The following is a 25,432-nucleotide window of genomic DNA, read 5'->3' as shown; positions in this document are numbered from 1 at the left end:
TCACATGTCAGATGAAGACAGTGATGACAGGCCTCCACAGCAGGTCACTGACCTAATAGGGGTTATTTAGGGTGAGTCCATTGTTAAGCACTGAGCAGCAGTCTCTGGCGTGTTTGGCAGCTATATTTCAACTGATAAACTACGGTGGGGAATAACACAACCTTGGTTACTGCTGTGGAAGAGGAGGTGCAGGGGAAGCAACATAAATCTCAGGGTTATCTAACAGTTCCGACAGTGTAGACTAGAAGAGGGAGGGAGAGTCATTCATCACCAGTAGGACTTTTCTAGAATGGCACACAGATACACACACAGCTCTTATGCCAGGCAACTATTCTGCCCTCTCATTCACACATATTACATTCCATGTGCTGGAAATATGCTATCATAACATTCCTGCATTGATAGACCTGTCAAAACGAACAAGAATGGAGAAGAAATAATTGGAAAGCTATGTGTTTTGTGTGTGTACATAGTCTGTCTCTCTCTCGCTCTCTCTCTCTCTCTCTCTGTCTCTTTCTCCCTCCTCTCTCTCTGTCTCTATTTCTCTCTGTCTCTCTCTCTCTGTCTCTCTCAATTCAATTTCAATTTAAGGGCTTTATTGGCTTGGAACACATATGTTAACTTTGCCAAAGCAAGTAAAGTAGATAATAAAAAAGGTGAAATAAACAATTACAATTTACAGTAAACATTACACTCACAAAAGTTCCAAAATAATAAAGACATGTTAATGTCATATTATGTGCAAATTATTAAGTACAAAAGGGAAAATAAATAAACATAAATATGGGTTGTATTTACAATGGTGTTTGTTCTTCACTGGTTGCCCTTTTCTTGTGGCAACAGGTCACAAATATTGCTGCTGTGATGGCACACTGTGGTATTTCACTGAATAGATATGGGAGTTTATCAAAATCGGGCTTGTTTTCAGATTTTTTGTGGCTCTGTGTAATCTGAGGGAAATATGTCTCTCTAATATGGTCATACATTGGGCAGGAGGTTAGGAAGTGCAGCTCAAATTCCATCTCATTTTGTTGGCAGTGAGCACATAGCCTGTCTTCTCTTGAGAGCCAGGTCTGCCCACGGCGGCCTTTCTCAATAGCAAGGCTATGCTCACTGAGTCTGTACATAGTCAAAGCTTTCCTTAAGTTTTGGTCAGTCACAGTGGTTAGGTATTCTGCCAATGTGTACTCTCTGTTTAGGGCCCAATTGCATTCTAGTTTGCTCAGTTTTTTTGTAAATTATTTCCAATGTGTCAAGTAATTATCTTTTTGTTTTCTCATGGTATGCTTGGGTCTAATTGTGTTGCTCTCCTTGAGCTCTGTGGGGTCTGTTTGTGTTTGTGAACAGAGCCCCAGGACCAGCTTGCTTAGTGGCCTCTTCTCCAGGTTCATCTCTCTGTTGGTGATGGCTTTGTTATGGAAGGTTGGGGAATCGCTTCCTTTTAAGTGGTTGTAGAATTTAACGCCTCTTTTTCTGGATTTTGATAATTAGTGGGTATCGACCTAATTCTGCTCTGCATGCATTATTTGGGGTTTTATGCTGTACATGGAGGATATTTTTGCAGAAATTTTTGCGTCCCATTTTGTGAATTCTCTCTCTCCTCTTTCTCTGTCTCGCTCTGCCTCTTTCTCTCTCTCTGTCTCTCTCTGTCACTCTCTCAATGTCCTACACGTCCTCTGAGAGACCCTCTGCTGAGAGGTCTCTGGAGACAGCATCAGATTCAGACCCGTGATACACAGACCATCAAAGGACCGCTGAAACAGCCTGATGTGCTCAAACAGGTCCCTCCCTCTCTCTACCCTGCAGATCTGGCACACACCTGTCGTCTGGAACTACCAAACCTCTACCACACTGGAATAGATGAACTTTACCACAGCATCAAGCACGTCCTCTTATAAGTGTTGTTTGTTTTAGTACAACAGGTGGAGCCATGGGTGCTACTGTGTACTACTCATGTCACAAAATCAAGGCTAAATCAGTCTTCCTCCTACTCGGAATTGCATCAGCATTAGACTGACTGGTCTGATGAGCAATATGGAATAAGGAGCCATACAAACAGACTACATAAAATACAGCTGGTATAGAAACTAGATGAAGTAATGCCAATGAATATTCACATTACGAGGGATAACGGTCCAAAGAAGTGTGGTGGACTGGGTGAGTAATAGTGTACAGAGCCCTGGAGATGGGGGATAAGTGTCACCTTACCTCCACAATGTGCCAGACCGTAGAGAACATAGCCTTTATGACAGAAGCACTGGAAGCTGCCGGGGGAGTTGATGCAGGAATGGTCACACGCCCGGTCAAAAGAACACTCGTCAATGTCTGGGAAGAGGGAAAATATAGAGAGACATAGGTATGAATTGACATTATTCACTGACACAACTTCTTACAACTCATTTAAGATTTTATAATGAGAAAAAAACACTATTTATGGCAGCTTGGATTAGTAATAAATTTCAATGCGACCTGGCAAATAACAAAACGTTTTTGAAAATTGAAAATAATTTTGTTTGGAATGAGACATTGGTTGACAGTCTGAGCAGGAGTATGTTTCCCCTACTGATAACAGGAGCTTTGGCCCATTTTTCAATTCCCGAACTACCTGTCGATCATTTCCCCATATCACTGTTTCGTCCTCAAAAAAAAAATACAATTTAATGAACGTTCCCTCTAGCTCACTATCTTGCAAGCTTCTCATTATTTTGTTCTGAAGCCAATTGGAAATAATTTGTCTGAGAAGCAGAGAGTCATGAATATGTCTGTCTAAAAGAAATAGCCCATACCACTCCAGCCAACTTCCCTGCCCCCTGCCCCCTGCCACCCAGCACTACATTGTTACTTTCTCTATCTGTATTCCCTGCCCCTGCCCCCTGGCCCCTGACCCTGCCCCCTGCCCCCTGACCCTGCCCCCTGCCCCCTGCCACCCAGCACTACATTGTTACTTTCTCTATCTGTATTCCCTGACCCTTCCCCCTGCCCCCTGACCCTGCCCCCTGCCCCCTGCCCCCTGACCCCCCTGACCTTACTTTCTCTATTTGTATTACTTGACCCTGCCCCCTGACCCTGCTCCCTGACCCTGCCCCCTGCCACCCAGCACTACATTGTTACTTTCTCTATCTGTATTCCCTGACCCTGCCCCCTGGCCCCTGACCCTGCCCACTGCCCCCTGACCCTGCCCCCTGCCCCCTGCCACCCAGCACTACATTGTTACTTTCTCTATCTGTATTCCCTGACCCTTCCCCCTGCCCCCTGACCCTGCCCCCTGCCCCCTGACCCTGCCCCCTGCCCCCTGACCCTGCCCCCTGACCCTGCCCCCTGACCCCTGCCACCCAGCACTACATTGTTACTTTCTCTATCTGTATTCCCTGACCCTGCCCCCTGCCCCCTGACCCTGCCCCCTGCCACCCAGCACTACATTGTTACTTTCTCTATCTGTATTCCCTGCCCCCTGCCCCCTGCCCCCTGCCCCTGCCCCTGCCCCCTGCCCCCTGACCCTGCCCCCTGCCACCCAGCACTACATTGTTACTTTCTCTATCTGTATTCCCTGCCCCCTGCCCCCTGCCCCCTGTCACCCACCCAGCACTACATTGTTACTTTCTCTATTTGTATTACTTGACCCTGCCCCCTGCCCCTGCCCCCTGACCCTGCCCCCTGCCCCCCACCCAGCACTACATTGTTACTTTCTCTATCTGTATTCCCTGACCATGCCCCCTGCCCCCTGCCCCTGCCCCTGCCCCCTGCCACCCAGCACTACATTGTTACTTTCTCTATCTGTATTCCCTGACCCTGACCCTGCCCCCTGCCCCCTGCCCCTGCCCCTGCCCTGCCACCCAGCACTACATTATTACTTTCTCTATCTGTATTCCCTGACCCTGCCCCCTGCCCCCTGCCCCCTGCCAGCCAGCACTACATTGTTACTTTCTCTATTTGTATTCCCTGACCCTGCCCCCTGCCCCCTGACCCTGCCCCTGCCCCCTGCCCCCCACCCAGCACTACATTGTTACTTTCTCTATCCGTATTCCCTGACCATGAGCTAAGATAAAAAAATCCCAGACATTTTCCAGAAAAATGTTTCTCTCTCTGAGGGAGTGTGCAATTGGCATGCTGACTGCAGGAATGTCCACCAGAGCTGTTGCCAGAGAATTTCATGTTAATTTCTCTACCATAAGCCACCTCCAATGTCATTTTAGAGAATTTGGCAGTATGTCCAACCGGCCTCACAACCACAGACCATGTGTAACCATGCCAGCCCTCCACATCCAGCTTCTTCACCTGCGGGGTCATCTGAGACCAAAGTGGGTGGGCCTATACCCTCCAAGGTCCACCCATGGCTGCGCCCCTGCCCCCTGCCCCCCGGCCCCCGGCCCCCCTGCCCCCTGCCCCCTGCCCCCTGCCCCTGCCCCTGCCCCTGCCCCCTGCCCCCTGCCCCCTGCCCCTGCCCCCTGCCCCCCTGCCCCCTGCCCCCCTGCCCCCTGCCCCTTGCCCCCTGCCCCCTGCCCAGTCATGGGAAACCCATACATTAGGGCCTATTGAATACATTTTTATTGACTGATTTCTTTATATGAACTGTAACTCAGTAAAATCATTGAAATTGTTGCATTTATATTTTACGAATGCGTCATAGACACAGCCACATGAGTTTTCTACTTGACAAGCCCCTTGTAAGAACACCTCCAACTAAAGAAGTGGGCTTGGGTTGAGATTAAACGCCATTTCCATGAAGTGATCCGTTTTCAAAAGAGTAGACAGGGAGTCTTCAGTGTGTCGAGAGGAACACAAGCTGATGTCGAACATTTCAAACACCCGTAAAAGGTTTTATTACTGCAATTTGGCACAAAGAGGAGATATTCATTCAGGTAAAGAATTGGAAGTGATCTCCACTTCATGTTCACATTGTGAACTCTCTTTCACAATGCCTTGAATGGAGTCATATTTCTGTTTAACACTGGGCTACTGAGGAAGAGATGCTTTTCATATATTACCACATTGGTTTATTACTTTGGGGCTCAGTAGAGCTTTAATTAAGGGGCAGTGCAGTTACACATTTGATTGTACATTTTTGTAATGATATTTCCACACTATGAGGTCGAAATAACACTCAGAAACTGTGAAAATTCTGATAATTCCCTTGTTGTCTAAGAGCTGTTTGAATGGAAAATCCTGCAATTTCAACCTGTGGGATGGAGTTTTTGACCCAAATCATGAAATCCCAATCTTATCATATTATATATGCATGTTATTTGCATAAGTATCCTCCTACTTTGAATGGGTAAGTGGGTTTTGACTAAATGAGATACAGCATGTCAGATTTGACTTTTCGTAGCAGGTTAAGATAACTTATGCAGCAGGTTAGGAGAATTAACGTAGCAGGTTAGGTGAAATAGGTTAAGGTTATGAAAAGTTTTGACGGTAATTTGACAAAAGCTGTATCCCTTCTAGGGTAAGCTGGGTAGGCTCTAGCTGTGTATGTATACATATTTACATTTGTATCAACACACCAACACGATCAGACAGAGCATTTCAATGGCAAAGGAGGCTCATGGAAATAAATGATAAAAAATGTATTTGGAGTTATTTTCATTAAATAAAAACACACAGTGATTCATTAGTCATACAGTGATGATTTAAAAATACAGTAATGTTTTTTTTTTGTTAATCTAAAATGTAAAGACTGCATGGGGGCTTTAAGACCTAACTTTTACATAGCTGTCAAAAATAGAAATTAATTGGCATCTAAATGGCATAAATTGTTTTGTTTGAAAGAACTCCTCTGGGACATTGGGATGCTAGCTAACATCTCAGGACTGGGCTTGACTGGGTACATGCTTTGCTGCTTGGACATACTCTATCAGGCTCTGATCAATATGATTGAATGGGAAGAAGCAACCTGTAGCGTTGTATTTGTACTACACTGTACAAAGTAAGGGATGGGCTTGGATGTTTCAGGATGCCTGGGACTATGTTCGTTGTTTACCAGCAGGTAAGGTGAGGTATACAGTGGTTGGCAGGGCTTGAGACCCATGGTGTACGTGCAGATGAGGAACACACTGAAGGAACAGTGGCTGCTGTTTTTTTTAACACAACACAGGCAGAAACCCCCTTGCTTGCTTGCTCCCTCCATCTGAACAATCTCACATTTCTACAATTGTGTTATTTATGGGGTGCCAGGCATATGACTGCATAAGATAAAATAAAAAATAAAAAAACAAAGCCACAGGTTTCTTCCGCCAATCCTCCTCCGTAGCAGCAATTACGCTGACTCACGCTGTGTCAAACTGGCCTACGAATCCCCCCACCACCTCCTCTTCCCCCCTCAGCTACAAAAAATAACAATCCTTCAGAGCAAATAACTGTTACAACAATAGAATGGTGAAACAATGCTTGGCAGAGGCTGTTTACACAGAGTAGATAAGGCCTTGATGCTCCTCCTGGGGGAGACCTAGTAGGATCTGATAAGGGCCCTCCGACAACGCCCTCATAGGGATTAGCAGGGGATGAGGGGTGGGTAGGGGGGAGGAAGGGTCGAGGAATGTCTCAAAGCCCTGGACCGGGCCAGACATGTCGCGACTTGATTGATGGGCCGTGGGCCGCTGACAGCTGGGAAACACAGTGTCCGTTCAAAGCAAGATAAACAGGGTTGTGGAGTTCAGTTTATACATCCCAACACCTTACCACAGTATGCACTTTGTGTACTGTAGTAGGTTCTTCTTTTTACCGAACAGCACAGCCACATCTCTAATAAGTCAGGATTTATTAGGATTGTTTTTATAGCTATTTTACTCACATATGGCACTGTCTTCAGGTGGTATAGATAAGAGCGTTATTTGGGCCTATGCTTAGCACATTTCCCTCTTCCTTTTTGCTCCCCAAAGTTCCAAACAACAATGGCCAGCCAGGCCAGATCTCAGCTAGCTAGCGTGGGAGATGGTCCCTGCTGTAGTCACCCAGCTGGGTCTTGGACTGAGGAGGTGCTGACCACACACCACTTACCTAAGAATTATACTGAACAAAAATATAAACGCAACATGCAACAATTGTACTCAGTTACAGTTCATATGATGAAATCAGTCAATTGAAATAAATGGATTAGGCCCTAACACAGATACAGATTCCAGGGAGCGTTCTCCGAGCATGCACAGAACAGCTGGCACCCATATTCATTTTCAACCTCTCCTTGTCCCAGTCTGTAATCCCCACATGTTTAAAATGAGCACCATCCTTCCTGTCCCCAAGAACTCTAAGGCTTCATGTCACAATGACTACCACCCTGTAGTACTCACTTCTGTAATCATGAACAGTAGTGGAGAAGGTGGAAAGTTTTAAGTTCCTCGGCGTACATATAACAGACAAACTAAAATGGTCAACACACACAGACAGCGTGGTGAAGAAGGCGCAACAGCGCCTCTTCAACCTCAGGAGGCTGAAGAAATGTGGCTTGTCACCAAAAACCCTCACAAACTTTTACAGATGCACAATCGAGAGCATCTTGTCGGGCTGTATCACAGCCTGGTTCGGCAACTGCTCCGTCCACAACCGTAAGGCTCTCCAGAGGGTAGTGAGGTCTGCACAACGTATCACCGGGGGCAAACTATCTGCCCTCCAGGACACCCACACCACCCGATGTCACAGGAAGGCCAAAAAGATCATCAAGGACAACAACCACCCGAGCCACTACCTGTTCACCCCGCTATCATCCAGAAGGCGAGGTCAGTACAGGTGCATCAAAGCAGGGACTGAGACTGAAAAACAGCTTCTATCTCAAGGCCATCAGACTGTTAAACAGCCACCACTAACATTGAGTGGCTGTCACGACTTCCACCGAAGTTGTTCCCTCTCCTTGTTCGGGCGGCATTTGGCGGTCGACGTCACCGGCTTTCTAGCTGCCACCGATCCATGTTTCATTTTTCCTTTTGTTTTGTCTGTTTACACACCTGGTTCCCATCTCATAATTATGTTCCTTATTTAACCCTCTGGCTTCCCTTTCTGTTTTGTGCGTGATTGTCTTTCGTGTGTTGGAGTTGGAGTCCTGTTTTGTCCTTGTTTTGTAACGGGATTTTGGTTCCATTCTTGGGTTGAGTAAATACAGTGTTTTACTCTTACCTGTGTCCTGTGTCCTGTGTCCTGTGTCCTGTGTCCTGCGCCTGACTCCTTCGCTATCTTCTAGATAGACTCTGACTGTGGCTGCTGCCAACATACTGACTCAAATCTATAGCCACTTTAATAATTCAAAATTGGATGTACTAAATGTATCACTAGTCACTTTAAACAATGCCACTATATATAATGTTTACATACCCTACATTACTCATCTCATATGTACATACTGTACTCTATACCATCTACTGCATCTTGCCTATGCCGTTCGGCCATCGCTCATCCATATATTTACATGTACATATTATATTCATTCCTTTACACTTGTGTGTAAAAGGTAATTGTTGTGAAATTGTTAGATTACTTATTAGATATTACTGCATGGTCAGAACTAGAAGCACAAACATTTCGCTACACTCGCATTAACATCTGCTAACCATGTGTATGTGACCAATAACATTTGATTTGATTTGATTTACGAAGTGTTATGAGAGGCTGGTTATGGCACACACTAATTCCACCATCATACCAGACACCCGAGACCCACACCAATTTGCATACCGCCCCAACAGATCCATATATGACACAATCTCAATTGCTCTTCACACTGCCTTCACCCACCTAGATAAGATACTGTACCTATGTGAAAATGCTGTTCATTGACTACAGCTCAGTGTTCAGCACCATTGTCCCCTCCAAGCTCATCATCAAGCTTTGGACTCCCTCTACAACTGGATCCTGGACTTCAACACAGGGGTGTGTGTTTAGTCCACTCCTATACTCCCTGTTCACCTAGGACTGCGTGGCCACACATGACCAACACCATCATCAACTTTGCTGACAACACGATGGTGGTAGGCCTGATTACTGGCGATGATGAGTCAGTCTACAGGGAGGAGGTTAGTGACCAGGCAGAGTAGTGCCAGATCAACAGCGTCTCCCTCAACATCAGTAAGACCAAGGAGCTGATCGTGGACTACAAGGGGGGGAGGACTGCAGTGGAGTAGGTCAAGAGTGTCCAAATCTCTAAAGACTTAAAATGGTCCAAACACACATGCACAGTAGTGAAGAAAGTGTGACAGCGCCTCTTCCCCCTCAGGTGGTTGAAAAAGTTCAAAGCTGTACCATTGAGAGCATCTTGTCTGGCTTTATCACTGCCTGGTATGGCAATAGCACCACCCTCGATCTCATGGCGCTACAGAAGGTGGTGCAGACAGCCCAGTACGTCATTGGGGCCGAGCTCCCTTCCATCCCAGACATCTATATCAGGCGATGTGGTAGGAAGGTCCGGAAAATCGTTAAAGACTTCAACCACCCAAGCCATAGACTATTCTCTGTGCTTCCACAAGCGGTACCGGTACATCAAGTCTGGCACCAACAGGCTCTTGAACAGCTTCTATCCCCAAGCAATAAGACTGATAAATAGCTAACACAATAGCTAACACAATAGCTACACAGGCTATCTGAGTTAGCATTGTATCTTTATTGACCTATTTGTATTTTTGCACTGTATCTTTGCACACAGAGAGGGCCATACACACTCACAAACACTAACTCCATCATCAGCTCACTCACACATACGTTTATACTGACTCTACACCCACTCACATACAAGCTGCTGCTACTCTGTTCATCATACATCCTGTTGCCTAGTCATCTTACCCCTATACCTTTCTACCGCTATCACTCCAGTATCCCTGCACATTCTGAATATAGCATTGGATCTGACCCTGTATATAGTATGCTTACTTACTTATTGTGTTCTTCATATTTCTTTTTATTGCTTGTGTGTTTTTCTAGTATTACATTGTTATTGATCATTGCATTGCTGGGTTTTGAGTTTGAATTTCACTGTACTTGTGCATGTGACATTAAAAACATGAATCTTGATATGCATCTGTTGGTCACAGATACCTTAAAAAAAGGTATCCGGCGGGGATCCGAAAACCAGTCAGTATCTGGTGTGACCACCATTTGCCAGCGCTAAATAACTCCTTCACATAGAGTTGATCAGGCTGTTGATTGTGGCCTGTGGAATATTGTCCCTCTCCTCTTCAATGGCTGTGCAAAGTTGCTGGATATTGGCGGGAACTGGAACACGCTGTCGTACACGTTAATCCAGAGCATCTGAAACATGCTCAATGGGTGACATGTCTGGTGAGTATGTAGGCCATGGAAGAACTGGGACACTTTCAGCTTCCAGGAATTGTGTACAGATCCTTGCGACATGGGGTTGTGCATTATCATGCTGAAACATGCATTTGCAATTGTGTTTGTTGTCTGTAGCTTATGTCTGCCCATACCATAGCTACCACGGGGCATTCTGTTCAGTAAACCGCTCCCCCACACGACGCCATACACGTGGTTTGCGGTTGTGAGGCCGGTTGGACGCACTGCCAAATTCTCTAACACAATGTTGGAGGAGGCTTATGATAGAGAAATTAACATTACATTATCTGGCAACAGCTCTGGTTGACATTCCTGCAGTCAGCTTGCCAATTACATGCTCACTGAAAACTTGAGATATCTGTGGCATTTTCTTGTGTGACAAAACTGCACATTTTAGTGTGGCATTTTATTGAACCCAGCACAAGGTGCACCTGTGTAATGATAATGTTGTTTAATCAGCTTCTTGATATGCAACATCTGCCAGGTGGATGGATTATCTTGGCAAATTAGATATGTTCACTAACAAGGATGTAAACAAATGTGTGCACAAAATCTGTGAGAAATACACTTTGTGTGTATGGAAAATCTCAGGGATCGTTTATTTCAGCTTATGAAAAATGTTGCGTTTATATTTTTTCAGTGTAGTATATTGCTGTTGATGTTAGGACATTGGATAAAGGTGTCCACTCCAAAAAAGATCTGCACAAAAAACATTAAGAAAAAATGGCCAAGCACTATATTGACAGTTACCTATCAAGGAAATACTGTAAGATCATGTGGGACTACCTAACCATGATACATTGAGGAACAAAACACCTCTTCACACACTGTAAACAAACAGTACACTAGAATAACACTATAGACCTGCTAAAATCCCTGTCTCCCTGCCATGGACCAATCAGACCGTCAGTCAGTCAGACAGTCACCCAGGTATAGCAGACACCCAGGATTACTGCAACAACCTGACAGCAATTTAGAGAAATTAAGCTTTTCTCTCTTTTTCTTTCTTTTCAGTTGTCAGGGAGCGCAGGAGGGATAGGAGCTGGCGGAGTAGACTAGACGGATGAGCCTGTAGCCAGCGTGGCGCGGTGTAGCACGGGGTGCAGCAGAGCGTGTTGGCCTGACAACGCCTCACTCAACAAGAGGCCAGCTTTATCAACACCCCTCATCTGCAGACAAAACAAACTGTTCCTGACAATCTCCACACTGTTCCCAAGTAGCTCCCCAGACATACAACACAACACCACCCTTCTCCTCTCAGCTCGGAATATTCCCAAGACCATATGGCTGAGATGGTTGGAGGGAACATTAAAGATGTGTTATCTCCCTTGGGCCATATTGTATGTGTTAAATGTGAAACACTTTGGGTAAAAGCATCTGCCAAGTTATGTAAATAGATTCCAAATGAGGAGAGAAAGATTCCTGCCCCAAATAGTCAGGTTGATGTACCTTTACATGCTCTAAAGTAAAATTATAGAAACAGTTGGTCTCCATACAGTGAGTTGAACAGCATACTTGGTATAGATGTGCATGTTTAGGATGATGTGTTTCAGTGTTGAGCCCAAGGCATGTCCCTGATATGCACCAGCCCTGACACTGATTGACAAGGCACATCGTCTATTTTTCCACTCAGAATGTCAGTTAGCTCAGTTCCATAGTTGCATGGTTCCATAGTTCTGCATGGCACACTCTTTATTTGTTCTGCAGCTGGCTCCCCCGGCTCCCACTGAATCTCAGAAACAAACAAGCCAGATAGAGGCCTGGTTCTGCAGCTTCCCTCAGCGTGCTGAAGCCAAAACAATTAGGGAGGAGGAAGTCAATGTATTATTATCACCACTATGCTATTACCTTCCAATTCACCTCAGTAACATGGTGAATAAACCTGCTGAACTCATAAACATCTAAAAACTATGTCATTAGCTGAAGGGCACACGGAACAGGTAGTGGTCACTGGGACATTGGATCATGAGCAGTATGACCAGGTCTTGTTAGGTCTGTTTTCTGACCGATGATTGGTTGGAGGGATGGGCTCCTACCTTGGCATGTCCTCTCATTGGTCAGTAGCTTGTAGCCCTTCTTGCAGCTGCACTCGAAGCTGCCCACTGTGTTCCGACATACGTGATCACACCCCCCGTTGTTCAGGCGACACTCATCAATGTCTGAGGACAGAAAACACATACAGTACATAGCATTCACTTTAACGCACTGACGGGGAGAGAGAGAGATGGGGATGGGAGAGAGGGAGAGGGGCAGAGAGAGAGAGAGGAAGAGAGAGAGATAGAGGGTAAAGATGTGATGTGTGTTTGATGGCTGAAATATGCATGTGTGATAGATGACTCTGGGGCCCAGGCAGCAGGCGAGAACAGCTGAGTGGAGATCCATCCCAGAAAGAGAAGAGAGAGTTGCACAAGGAAAGTGCATTAGAGATTTTCCCTTAGGGCCAGCATTAAGACGAGTATGATCTGGGTCCACATGTTGTTAGAATAGATCACAGCTCTTACAGAGACAGCCAGGGCAGAACTATGTCTCAGCGGCACAGCCCGACACAGCTCGACCGTTCTTTTCATTGTCAATAACCAATCAATACATCACATGGCTCACCAGGGCCTGGCAGGTTGGGTAATGTTTCAGATTAAATCTTAAATGAGGCGTTTGTTTCTTGAAGGAGAGTTCAGTCCATCATCTGGTTAAAATAAATGCCTCAGAAATTGAATAAAATAATAACTCTCTCTCTCTCTCTGTCTTCTCGTGCCAGTGCTCTCTGAGGTTGTTTTCCTTTTGTTTCCTCTGAAACGAAACTAATAAAATCCAATGTACTTTTATCAGAGTTGTTAGCTTTAACGTTATGAGCACTGGAGGGGAAGCAGACTCCTATTCTTGGCTTCTTGGCAGCATCAAAAGTCTTGAGTTTCTACACAGAGCTCTTCTGCTTCTTCTTTTCTCTCTCTGTCTCTTCTTCTAGGTTTTCATCTTCCCAAAATGTTCTCCTAATCTAAATCCTTCTTACTCCAATGCTCTTCTTTGCATACATTTACAAAAGCTTTTTGATAAGTTTTGAGAAAATTAAGCTATTTGTGTTTAACAGCAGTAACAGGATATGGGCAGCTTGACAAAAGGATGTGCTGCCAACGCAGTACCCATTACCTCAGGGTTATGGTCATACAAAATATATACACAGCATTAAATTGTTGGCATCCTGTTGTGATATTGTTAGGTTAGATTACTGGTTGGTTATTACTGCATTGTCGGAACTAGAAGCACAAGCATTTCACTACACTCGCATTAACATCTGCTAACCATGTGTATGTGACAAATTTTATTTTATTTTATTTTATTTGATAAGGCCTGGGCTACCCCTCAATCCCAATGTGAGAGCTCTGAAAGAGACAGAGGCAGCCAATAAGACAGAGGGGAAGAGGAAGGCAGGGGAGGGAGGCAGAGTAGGGTGGCAAGTTGAGGTGAGGTCAGGTGAGCCACACCTGGGGAACCAGACAGCGGCAGTCCTACGCGCCTCAACAAGCCCACAATGCCTCCCTGATTAGAGTCTGTTAGGTCCCTGATTCCCGTGGCCACTGTGACTGTGGACACAATGTACATGGAGGGCTGTGGGGGTGGAAGGGGGGCCAGTAAAGGAACCAGCAAGATAGATCAAAAGGAAAACATAGAAAGAATGATTGATCTGCAACCAGGTGATTGACAGGTGATTTTTGTTTGATAGGGTGAGGTGAGAAGGTGTGTGTGTTAGGTTACCTTTGCAGGTCTTGCGGTCTGGCTGGAGAGTGAAGCCTACAGGACAGCTGCAGCGGACTCCGGTCACTGCATCATGACATGTGCTGTCACAGCCACCATTGTTCACTAAACACGTCTCTGCAGAGAGAAACATACATCACAGTTAGACACACACACACACACACACACACACACACACACACACACACACACACACACACACACACACACACACACACACACACACACAGGGATTTTATAGGTGGTGTAACTGTTCCCAAAACCGGTTGCTTGTTTAAAAGATGTCTATTAGTGTACAGTGTAGTTTCAAAGAGGATAAGAACAAGACAAATAAGAGACAGGAAGTGCTGAAGTAGTTTTCTCCTGTTTTCTCAGGGGAAGTGGACAAAGAAGACAGAGTTAGATAATGCACCGGACTAACAACAGCACTATGGAAAATAAAGGATCAGAGTACTAAGAGCATAATGTCAAGACATAAACAAATGATTGTGTGCATGTTTAGCTGCTCTTGGGAGCAGTGAGTTAAAAAAAACTAAAAAAAACATTCCTCCCCCAACTTCCTCACAGGACATCAACCAACTCCTCTCACGAGAACAAACCAGCTCTTCCTCCAGACAGTTGTGGTCAAAATATATATTTTTTACTCTGGCTTTGACAAGAGCTCCCAGGCATTTTGGGGATAAAAAAGCAATTTCGCCAGGCCAGTCCGTGCGTTAGAAAGATTGATTTGAGGAATGGAGGGTGGTCAGTCAGGGAAAGGAGGGCAGCTTGGCTGCCAGGCTATGCCTCATGACCTCATCTACAGACGCTGACACATTTCACGTAGGAGATAGGAGATTTTTAACAAATCGCAGAAGAGAAGAAATTTGATCAAACTTTAAAGAGCTTGGTGTCCGTCTACTGTTACATTCTTTTGGCAGCCTTCACCAATAGCTTCAAACACACTGGAAAAATAACACCATTAAAAAACTAAACCTCATATACGATATCTTGCTCTAAGGGCAGCTGATCACTCACAGAGAAGCACACTGCATCACTTTTCCTCTAATAAGCTGAGGGATACCAGTCGGCAGTTAACTCAAAAATAAGTCTATTAAAGACCCAAGAACCTATCTCATAAAGAGCACCGGAACAGCTGGCCTGGCTGTGGGCTTCATCACAGACTGCTGAGAGGGTTGAGACTGGTATGGAGAGGGCTTCTCACACATGACACCACAGAGGAAGCACTGCTGCCCAAATCTCCACACAGAATAACTTTATATTTTGGGGGAATACCTAGACTAACATGACATTATGCTGCAGCGAGCAGCCATAATGAGGCAGACTGAACCGTCAAGGATCATAGATCAAGGAATTCTATCTAAGTGGGAGAAAGTTTTTATGCATTTGTTGCTTGTTTCACTTCTGGTGACAGACAGTGGTATCACAGCAACACTGTGACAGAGACCCCAGGCAGTGTTCTGCTGGTATGGGCCTTCATGGGCCTGGCTCTGGCTGTAATTTAAAGACGATGGCTCAGCCATCCTGTGAAAGTCCAAGGGCTCTGCGCTGGTGTAGAGAGAGAGAGAGAGAGCATTCCTAGTGAACCATGGTAGTGTTGTGTGGTGATGAGTGGCACAGCCTGTGTGTTTGTCCAAATTGCACACTGTCTGTGAGGCACAGAGAGTTGGCAGGCACGGTGATGCAGAACTGTCACGACATGCCTCCAAAATGCTTAGTGGGGCAGTTATCACACAAAACAGTAATGATCATGTGTTAAGAGGGTAAAGAAACCTTTATGACGATTATGGCTTGCCAAAATAGAAGAGAGCGACACAAGCCCTGGTATGTGTGTGGGTTCGGTCTTCTGGATGAGGACCAGCTACGTCCACAGCTGTGGGCAGACCAGCCACGTCGACAGCTGTGGGCAGACCAGCCACGTCCACAGCTGTGGGTAGACCAGCCACGTCCACAGCTGTGGGCAGACTTTTGTAAATTGTACAACAGAAAGGCTCTGATATGTACAGTGTTGATCAGTATGGATGTAAAGGACAGTACACCTCTCACCCTGAAGCAATAGCAATATGTTGTCATTTGACTGGCAAATTACACCTATGTGGTGATAAGCTTTGGTTGTTTGCCAAGGGGCGACATACCTCTAGCTGGCTGCTAAATAAATACATAGGCAATATGTCCTAAGTGGTCAATGCTCTCCAATTGGATAGTCAAACAAAATATTTCATAAGCATATGCAAACAAACACATAGACACACACACACACTCTCTTCCAAATCCAAGCATCCGAGTTCACCTAGCAGTAGACATGCAGTTAGAATTGGGTTATTATGAAAATAGTACACAAGGTTATTTGGAAAGAAGGAAAATAATGTAGCAAATACTTTTTCAATAATAATTTTTAAAAAACACAATAGGATGATGACACCCCTGAAAATGGTCTGCAAATATCCTCTACCACCGCAGCTTTGAAAGCAACCAAAGGGTGAGCTTTTGTCAGGCTTGGCAGTATCGATTTCTGGGCTCATTTAGGGAATCTCTTTGAGCTCTGTTTGAGCTCACTGAAACCCCGGCAGAGAGCACGAGCGACCATGGTAACAACTTACTTTTACTATTAGTTTAGACAAAATGACTTTATCACTCTTAAAATACCTTGAGAGTGAATCTCCTTAGAGAATCCCTCTCTCTCTCTCTCTCCCCCTCCCCCCCCCCCCTCTCCCCCTCTCTCCCCCTCTCTCTCTCCCCTTCTCTCTCTCACCCCCCTCTCTCCCCCTCTCTCTCTCCCCCTCTCTCTCTCCCCCCTCTCTCTCTCTCCCCCTCTCTCGCTCCCCCCCTCTCTCTCTCCGCCTCTCTCCCCCCTCTCTCTCTCCCCCCTCTCTCTCTCCCTCCCCTCTCCCCCTCTCTCTCCCCCCCTCTCTCTCTTACCGTCTCTCTCTTACCATCTCTCTCCCCCTCTCTCTCTCCCCCTCTCTCGCACCCCCCTCTCTCTCCCCCTCTCTCTCTCTCCCCCCCTCTCTCTCCTCTCTCTCCCCCCCCTCTCTCCCCCTCTCTCTCTCCCCTCTCTCTCTCACCCCCCCCCTCTCCCCCTCTCTCTCTCCCCCTCTCTCTCTTACCGTCTCTCTCCCCCTCTCTCTCTCACCCTCTCTCTCTCAGCCCCCTCTCTCTCACCCCCCTCTCTCCCCCTCTCTCTCCCTCTCTCTCTCCCCCTCTCTCGCACCCCCCTCTCTCTCCCCCTCTCTCTCTCTCTCTCTCTCCCCCCCTCTCTCTCCTCTCTCTCCCCCCCTCTCTCCCCCTCTCTCTCTCCCCTCTCTCTCTCACCCCCCCTCTCCCCCTCTCTCTCTCCCCCTCTCTCTCTTACCGTCTCTCTCCCCCTCTCTCTCTCACCCTCTCTCTCTCAGCCCCCTCTCTCTCACCCCCCTCTCTCCCCCTCTCTCTCCCCCGCTCTCTCTCCCCTCTCTCTCTCACCCCCCCCTCTCCCCCTCTCTCTCTCCCCCTCTCTCTCTTACCGTCTCTCTCCCCCTCTCTCTCTCACCCTCTCTCTCTCAGCCCCCTCTCTCTCACCCCCCTCTCTCCCCCTCTCTCTCCCTCTCTCTCCCTCTCTCTCTCCCCCTCTCTCATCAGGTTCCCCCACTATTTGGAGCTTTGTAATTAAGTCATAAATCTCTCTGATATGCAGTGGTCTGATTCATTTATACAGATTTATGTGCTTATTTTTCTTGGCATTTCTGTCAGATCATAACAGCATCATTTATCAGCAGACAATTTGGGTTGAAGTGCATTTTTCATGATTTGAATTGTTATGTAATAATATTTGATTGTTTCTCAATACAATTGATCATAATATTGTGTTTGATGGAGAAAGAGTGACTTTTATATACTATGCACCCCCTCTTAAATGTTCAGAAAAATCTTGAAAGAAATATAAAACCTGCACTGTACATTTCTCCAAGTGGAAGTATACATTCCACACTATGTAACGGCATACATTTACAGCACATGATAACTTCTAAAATACGTGATTCTGTGCATTCAAAAAGTTGGATGGTGTAGGCCTACATGAAACTTTAGAACAAAGAGGTATTCTGTGTTACGTCTATTGTGTGGCTGACTGTCAAGTCATGGCCATGCCTCTGGCTCCCTCTCAAACACTAATACTCTGTGATAGCATTTCAGAACCGGCCACGGATAGCTGCTCGGCACAGGGCTTAATTCCCTTCATGGCAGTTGTATCAAAACACAAATAAACCACAGGCTCCTTCCTTGGCCTGTTTCTCAACAGCCATCACAGTAATTGGAAGAGAGGTTGAGGACTTTGAGTCAGGTTATTCACTTAGCCCAGCTATTACCAGCACATCCATTTACAGCTATCAAAAGATAGGCATAGAGCATTTATGAAAGGGTCAGACAGAACAGATTGGCTAAGGATTAAGGTTGGGAAGGGCTGTTCTGTGATACAGAACCAGGAAGTCCATTCTAAAGCCTCTATATTGTAGTGTTCAATAGATCCCATATATCTCTTACCTGTCTTTCATTTTCCTCAAACTGTGTGGTGCTGGTAAGATGAAGGCTTCTTCCTAATACAGCAGCGTTGTTTTGAAAAGGCACGGTTTGACATGGGCATCCACCATTGTTATTGAAAGGGCATTCACAGAAGGACAAGGAAAGTGGGAAGGTGTCAAAGGTCAGGGGTCAGAGAGGGATGATGCCCCTTTGGGAGGGGTGCAATGTGTGTTAGGTTAGTTAGTTTCCCCCGGGTCGGTCGGCCTTCAGCCCACACCCACATAGACGTACGAAGGGGCGCAGTGAAGAGTCAGATGGTCAGTGGAGCCCCCAGAGAGAAACCAGAGGAACAGAGATATTTACCATTGGGGAACAGCTGTGGGGCTGCCTGGTTCTGGAGACTCCTCTCCCCTGCACACACATACACATACATTGCAAAAACACTGCTTTAGTGCTCCAAATAGGACCTTGGGCCAAACATCGGTGATGTCATCATGAGAATAATTCTGTATGTATATAATACTGTACATTAGTGGTACACTTTTCACTGGAATTGCCCCCATTTCTGGGCTGTTTGACTAAGCAGGTGTATTCATGAAACACATCAAATAGGTCATCTATTTCTACTGGATGAAACGCCCAGAGGAGTTTCAAAAAACCATTGATTTATCACAAGGGCAAAACTATTGATACACAGCGCTATTGATAATGACTGACCAAAGAATGGTGTGTACTTTCTAAATCAAACCAGAAAATGGCTATGATAGATCATTCTCTAGAAGAAGAGGGTCACCTCTAACGACAAAGGCAGAAAGAAGCCACCATGCACATACAAGAGCCACGCATTCAAGAGTTGTAGGGTGGAGGCAGACTTGAGGTAACGCCAGGGGTGTCGTTCAGTTAGTTCAAGCTCTGCAAGCCATTATAGCAGGTAGTTAGTGGTTAGTAAGAAAAGGCAGGTCAGAAACAGTCAGATTCACCCTCATGCTTTGCTAGCAGGCATTTGGGGTATTAAAAAAAAACGGAAGTTGTGACGTCACACATTGTGCTACTGTTGTGTTATGTTGTGTGAGTGTGACACTACTCTCCTCGACGTGCTTAGAATCTCTTATTCGTCTGATGTCATTCAGGGAAATGAGGGATCACACAGTTCCATATCACTCTCTGTTTTCATAGAATCGCATGAGAACCGTTGAGGATTCTTTACCTCAGTGAGGAGACGGCACACACAGCATGCACTGTTTACATCTGCTGTCCCCATTATACCAACATGGCTGCATCCCAACATGCCCCAACAACCATGCCTCTAGGCCACGCCCCCAGACAGAAAGACAGAGCAACTGTCAAAAGCATTCAAATGTACAACCACCATAACAATGGATATAGGCTGGGTTTCTGTACAGCACTTTGTGACATCAGCTGATGTAAGAAGGGCTTTATAAATACATTTGATTGATATACAGTATGGACCACCTGAAAAGTTAATATGTAAGAATGGATATACAGTATAGACCACTTGAAATGTTAGTACAGTATGTAAGAATGGATATACACTATGAACCACTTGAAAAGTTAGTACAGTATGTAAGAATGGATATACAGTATGAACCACTTGAAAAGTTAGTACAGTTGGTAAGAATGGATATCCAGTATGAACCACTTGAAAAGTTAGTACAGTTGGTAAGAATGGATATACAGTATGGGCCACTTGAAAAGTTAGTATGTATGTGTGTGTGTGCGTTTGAGCAAGTGGAGTGTGTGCACTCTCCACACATACATTTGTGTGTGTGTGTGTGTGTGTGTGTGTGTGTGTGTGTGTGTGTGTGTGTGTGTGTGTGTGTGTGTGTGTGTGTGTGTGTGCGCATGCTTGTGAGTGTGTATGACAGGGACAGCATAAATGTAGATATGCTGCACCATGCTAATTTTATGTGTGTGTTTTTCCCTATACACACGGGCGCTCTACTGATACGGAAATGTACAGCATATAAAGTAAATGTCTTGAGACTTGCACTATAAACTCTAAACCCCCAACAACGTACTAAAAGTGATAGATAGGAAAGATGAAAAGGCAAACCGTTTCAAGGCCTGCGTTGTTGCCCGTTATTGTTGAATAGTAATTGAGTTTGTGTGGAGAGACGGAGACAACAGAATGAAGATATGGTAAAGTGCACATGAAACACCACCCTTAATGGATATTCCACTAAAACTACACACTGTTGGACTACCGACAGGCTCGCCTGCCTGTTCGAAGGTGGCTCCCCTGCCTGTTCGAAGGTGGCTCCCCTGCCTGTTCGAAGGTGGCTCCCCTGCCTGTTCGAAGGTGGCTCCCCTGCCTGTTCGAAGGTGGCTCCCCTGCCTGTTCGAAGGTGGCTCCCCTGCCTGTTCGAAGGTGGCTCGCCTGCCTGTTCGAAGGTGGCTCCCCTGCCTGTTCGAAGGTGGCTCCCCTGCCTGTTCGAAGGTGGCTCGCCTGCCTGTTCGAAGGTGGCTCCCCTGCCTGTTCGAAGGTGGCTCCCCTGCCTGTTCGAAGGTGGCTCCCCTGCCTGTTCGGCGGTCGCCATCGCCGGTCTACTAGCCGCCACAGATCCCCTTTTACTTTTATGTTTGTTTGGTCTTATTGGTTGCACCTGTCTCTTATTTTGTTTCTTTTTCATGTCTGTTTAAGCCTGTTAGGCCCGCCTAATTTTGTGCGGGATTGTTTTTCTGTGAGTCAGGTTGTGCGTGCTGTGTTCCTGTCCGTTTGTGCTCTGTGTTTGGGTTGGGCTATTTTCTGTCGATTTTTCGCCCGTTGTTTTGGCCGTTGGTTTTGGGAATCCTAATAAAGCCGGTTTCCCCAGTATCCTCTGCTCTCTGCATTTGACTCTGCACCAACCACTCCAGGCGTTTGTGACATCGTATTGTTCATATTGCCAACTAATCTTGGTCAACAATGGTTTAGTTGGTCCTGTTCCAGTGTCATTAATGGGACTGAGAGCATTGAAGTGGAAGCCCGGTTCAATGAAACTACTGTAGTTTAGTATGTATATTGAAGCTAAATGAACAGAATACTCTAACTTACATAAAGATTGCTTTGGTTGTTTTGTCAACCATCATCCTCCACTACCACTATAAAACATTTACAAAAAAAACCTCTCCCATCCTTATTTGGTGACATTTTCACTGAGGAAATTTATTTTCACTCGGAGTGGCCATCTTCCAGTCTGTCCTGTCTGTCTGCCTGTAGTAATGTTCGTGCCTGGCTGAAGCAGTCCCAATTATCCTGTCAGTCAGCCTGCCGCCAGGGGCTGGTTTGGCGGTTTGTTTATTTTATTGTGGTTTTATTAACTAATAGCCCCTCAGATAGATGGATGGCACTAGCACTAAACCGCAGAGTGGGCTGCTTACCACCCCTCCCTGTCCCCTGTCTCCCCCTACTCCAACCCTACCCCCAGAGCCTGTGGAGGGAAACCCAAGACCCTAACTGCCTGGGCGCTCCCTAATCTGTCACATCAGGCACACATGTTTTCGGTCTTGGTAATGGCGGCTCAGACATCTAGTTTGGCCACAGCGGGCTTTGTGGAGTCCCGGCAGCCTCGCTAGCGTACGGCAGTAATGATAGGGTGGCTGACCAGTCCTTGACATGGGTCTGCATCTCATCAGCACCGTGGTGGAGAGGGTAGAACCAGACACACTGAGCAAACATGCCAAGCAGCGACCTACAACAGCCAATTAGCCACCAGCCAACCAGCCACTGAAACCAGCCAACCAGCCACCCAAACCAGCTGACCAGCTACCGACACTTTAGCAAACCAAACCAGTCAACCAGCCATCCAAAGCAGTTGTGCTAAGCGACTAGTGCTTTTTGAGGTCGGTTCAATTTCGGTTCGATAATTTTTTAAATAATCACAATTTTTATTCATCAAATGCATTATGTGGGTTGAATGCTGTAAAAAGACAGAATAAAATGGGTAATAAAAGTCCCATGATGGTAGTGACCGCACATTACTGCTTATTACTTATTAACTATTTATTCACATTACTTTACTTTAATAAAATATTTGTATTATTTTACGATTTTATTATTTCATTCTAAGTCATCATCTCATCTCTATAGAGCTGCTGTCTGACTAAAACACTATTTTGTAGTTCTTCAAAGTAAATAAGGCATACTTTTATGGACTGCTGAATACCAACTATCAATCACTAGATCATGTATTTTCAGGTAGAAATACCTCGCAAAGCAACTGATTTATATCCCTCTCATACGTTCACTCTTCTCTCCAACTCTGTCAACGAGGTCTGGTCAAGTAAGTGGGCGCGCAATGGATTATGGTCATTGTATTCAATGACCACATTTTCTGCTCTATGTAGAATATTGGCCTGTTGGAAACTACAACTACTACATCGCACAGTAGGGCTTGATCTGATTTTTCTCTACAGAAACTGAGTATCGAGCTTACAGAAACTGAGTATCGAGCTTACAGAAACTGAGTATCGAGCTCACAGAAACTGAGTATCGAGCTCACAGAAACTGGGCATAGAGCTCACAGAAACTGAGCATAGAACTCACAGAAACTGAGCATCGAGCTCACAGAAACTGAGCATAGAGCTCACAGAAACTGAGCATAGAGCTCACAGAAACTGAGTATCGAGCTCACAGAAACTGAGCATAGAGCTCACAGAAACTGAGCATAGAGCTCACAGAAGCTGAGCATAGAGCTCACAGAAACTGAGCATAGAGCTCACAGAAACTGAGTATAGAGCTCACAGAAACTGAGCATAGAGCTCACAGAAACTGAGCATAGAGCTCACAGAAAAAAAACATACAAAATGGAATTCAAATAATGGAAACGACATCAGTTAATTACAGTGCATTCGGAAAGTATTAAGACCCCTTGACTTTTTACACATTTTGTTACATTACAGCCTTATTCTAAAATGTATTAAATTGTTTTTTCTCCGCATTAATCTACACTCAATAGCCCATAATGACAAAGCAAAAACAGGTTTTTAGTCATTGTTGAAAAGGTATTACAATAAAAAAACTGAAATATCACATTTACCTAAGTATTCAGACCCTTTACTCAGTACTTTGTTGAAGCACCTTTGGCAGCGATTACAGCCTTGAGTCTTCTTGGGTATGAGGCTACAAGCTTGGCACACCTGTATTTGGGGAGTTTACACCATTCTTCTCTGCAGATCCTCTCAAGCTCTGTCAGGCCTCTCCAGAGATGTTCGATCGAGTTCAAGTCCGGGCTCTGGCTGGGCCATTCAAGGACATTCAGAGACTTGCCCTGAAGACACTCTTGCGTTGTCTTGGCTGTGTGCTTAGGGTCGTTATCCTGTTGGAAGGTGAACCTTCGCCCCGGTCCGAGGTCCTGGGCACTCTGGAGCAGGTTTTCATCAAGGAGCTCTCTGTATTTTGCTCCGTTCATCTTTCCCTGGATCCTGACCAGTCTCCCAGTCCCTGCCTCTGAAAAACATCCCCACAGCATGATGCTGCCACCACCATGCTTCAACGTAGGGATGGTGCCAGGTTTCCTCCAGACATGACGCTTGGCATTCAGGCCAAAGAGTTCATTCTTGGTTTCATCAAATCAAAATCAAATCAAATGTTATTTGTCACATGCGCCAAATACAACAGCTGTAGACCTTACAGTTAATTGAGGTAATATGTAGGTAGAGGTAAAGTGAATATGTATGAATAAAAAAGAGTAGCAGCAGCGTAAAAATGGGGGTTGGGGGGAAAATGCAAATAGTCCAGGTAACCATTTGATTAGGTGTTCATGAGTCTTATGGCTTGGGGGTAGAAGCTGTTAAGAAGCCTTTTGGTCCTAGACTTGGTGCTCCGGTACCATTTGCGTGCGGTAGCAGAGAGAACAATCTATGACTAGGGTGGCTGGAGTCTTTGGATTTTTTGGGGGCCTTCCTCTGACACCCGATGGTATAGAGGTCCTGAATGGCAGGAAGCTTGGCACCTGTGATGTACTGGTCCATACGCACTACCCTCTGTAGTGCCTCGCGGTCAGAGACCGAGCAGGATCCATACCAGGCTGTGGTGCAACCATCAACCATGCTCTCGATGATGCAGCTGTAGAACTTTCTGAGGATCTGAGGACCCATGCCAAATCTTTTCAGTCTCCCGAGGGGGAAGAGGCGTTGTTATGCCCTCTTCTCGACTGTCTTGGTGTGCTTGGACCATGATAGGCTCCACTACAGCCCCATCGATGAGAATGGGGGCGTGCTCGGTCCTCCTTTTCCTGTAGTCCACAATAATCTCCTTTGTCTTGATCATGTTGAGGGAGAGGTTGTTATCCTGGCACCACACTGCCAGGTGTGACCTCCTCCCTATAGGCTCTCTCATCGATGTCAGTGATCAGGCCTACCACTGTTGTGTCATCAGCAAACTTAATGATGGTGTTGGGAGTCGTGCCTGGCCGTAGAGTCATGAGTGAACAGGGAGTACAGAAGGGGGCTGAGCACGTACCCCTGAGGGGCCCCCGTGTTGAGGATCAGCATGGCAGTTGTGTTGTTACCTACCCTTACCACCTGGGAGTGGCCCGCCAGGAAGTCCAGGATCCAGTTGCAGAGGGAGGTGTTTAGTTCCGGGGTCCTTAGCTTAGTGATGAGCTTTGAGCGCACTATGGTGTTGAATGGTAAGATGTTGTCAATGAATAACATTCTCACATAGGTGTTGCTTTTGTCCAGCTGGGAAAGGGCACTGTGGTGTGCAATAGAGATTGCATTGTCTGTGGATCAGACCAGAGAATATTGTTTCTCATGGTCTGAGAGTCCTTTAGGTGCATTTTGGCAAACTCCAAGCGGGCTGTCATGTGCCTTTGACTGAGGAGTGGCTTCCGTCTGGCCGCTCTACCATAAAGGCCTGATTGGTGGACTGCTGCAGAGATGGTTGTCCTTCAGGAAGGTTCTCCCATTTCCACAGAGG

General features: G+C 45.9%; 1 protein-coding gene across 5 annotated transcripts in view; it reads right to left on the bottom strand.

The window, feature by feature from the left end:
* Window positions 1-25,432, bottom strand: part of LOC109908106 (signal peptide, CUB and EGF-like domain-containing protein 3) — a 125,121-nt gene that overhangs the window by 12,907 nt on the left and 86,782 nt on the right. For 3 of the 5 annotated variants that reach the window (XM_020506574.2, XM_020506573.2, XM_020506575.2), the window contains exons 7-10: window positions 18,874-18,921; window positions 14,017-14,133; window positions 12,303-12,425; window positions 2,209-2,325 (exon numbers count right to left, since the gene is read on the bottom strand). In XM_020506574.2, the coding sequence (XP_020362163.1) occupies window positions 2,209-2,325; window positions 12,303-12,425; window positions 14,017-14,133; window positions 18,874-18,921 (405 nt within the window). The remainder of the gene's footprint in view (window positions 1-2,208; window positions 2,326-12,302; window positions 12,426-14,016; window positions 14,134-18,873; window positions 18,922-25,432) is intronic. The other 2 variants (XM_020506576.2, XM_020506577.2) reach the window with 1 other exon arrangement.

This window comes from Oncorhynchus kisutch, linkage group LG17 (genome assembly GCF_002021735.2).
Source record: "Oncorhynchus kisutch isolate 150728-3 linkage group LG17, Okis_V2, whole genome shotgun sequence".
NCBI classification, from domain to species: Eukaryota; Metazoa; Chordata; class Actinopteri; order Salmoniformes; family Salmonidae; genus Oncorhynchus; species Oncorhynchus kisutch.
The sequence above is the reverse complement of the archived record's forward strand: the minus strand, read 5'-3'. Positions and strand labels throughout refer to the sequence as shown.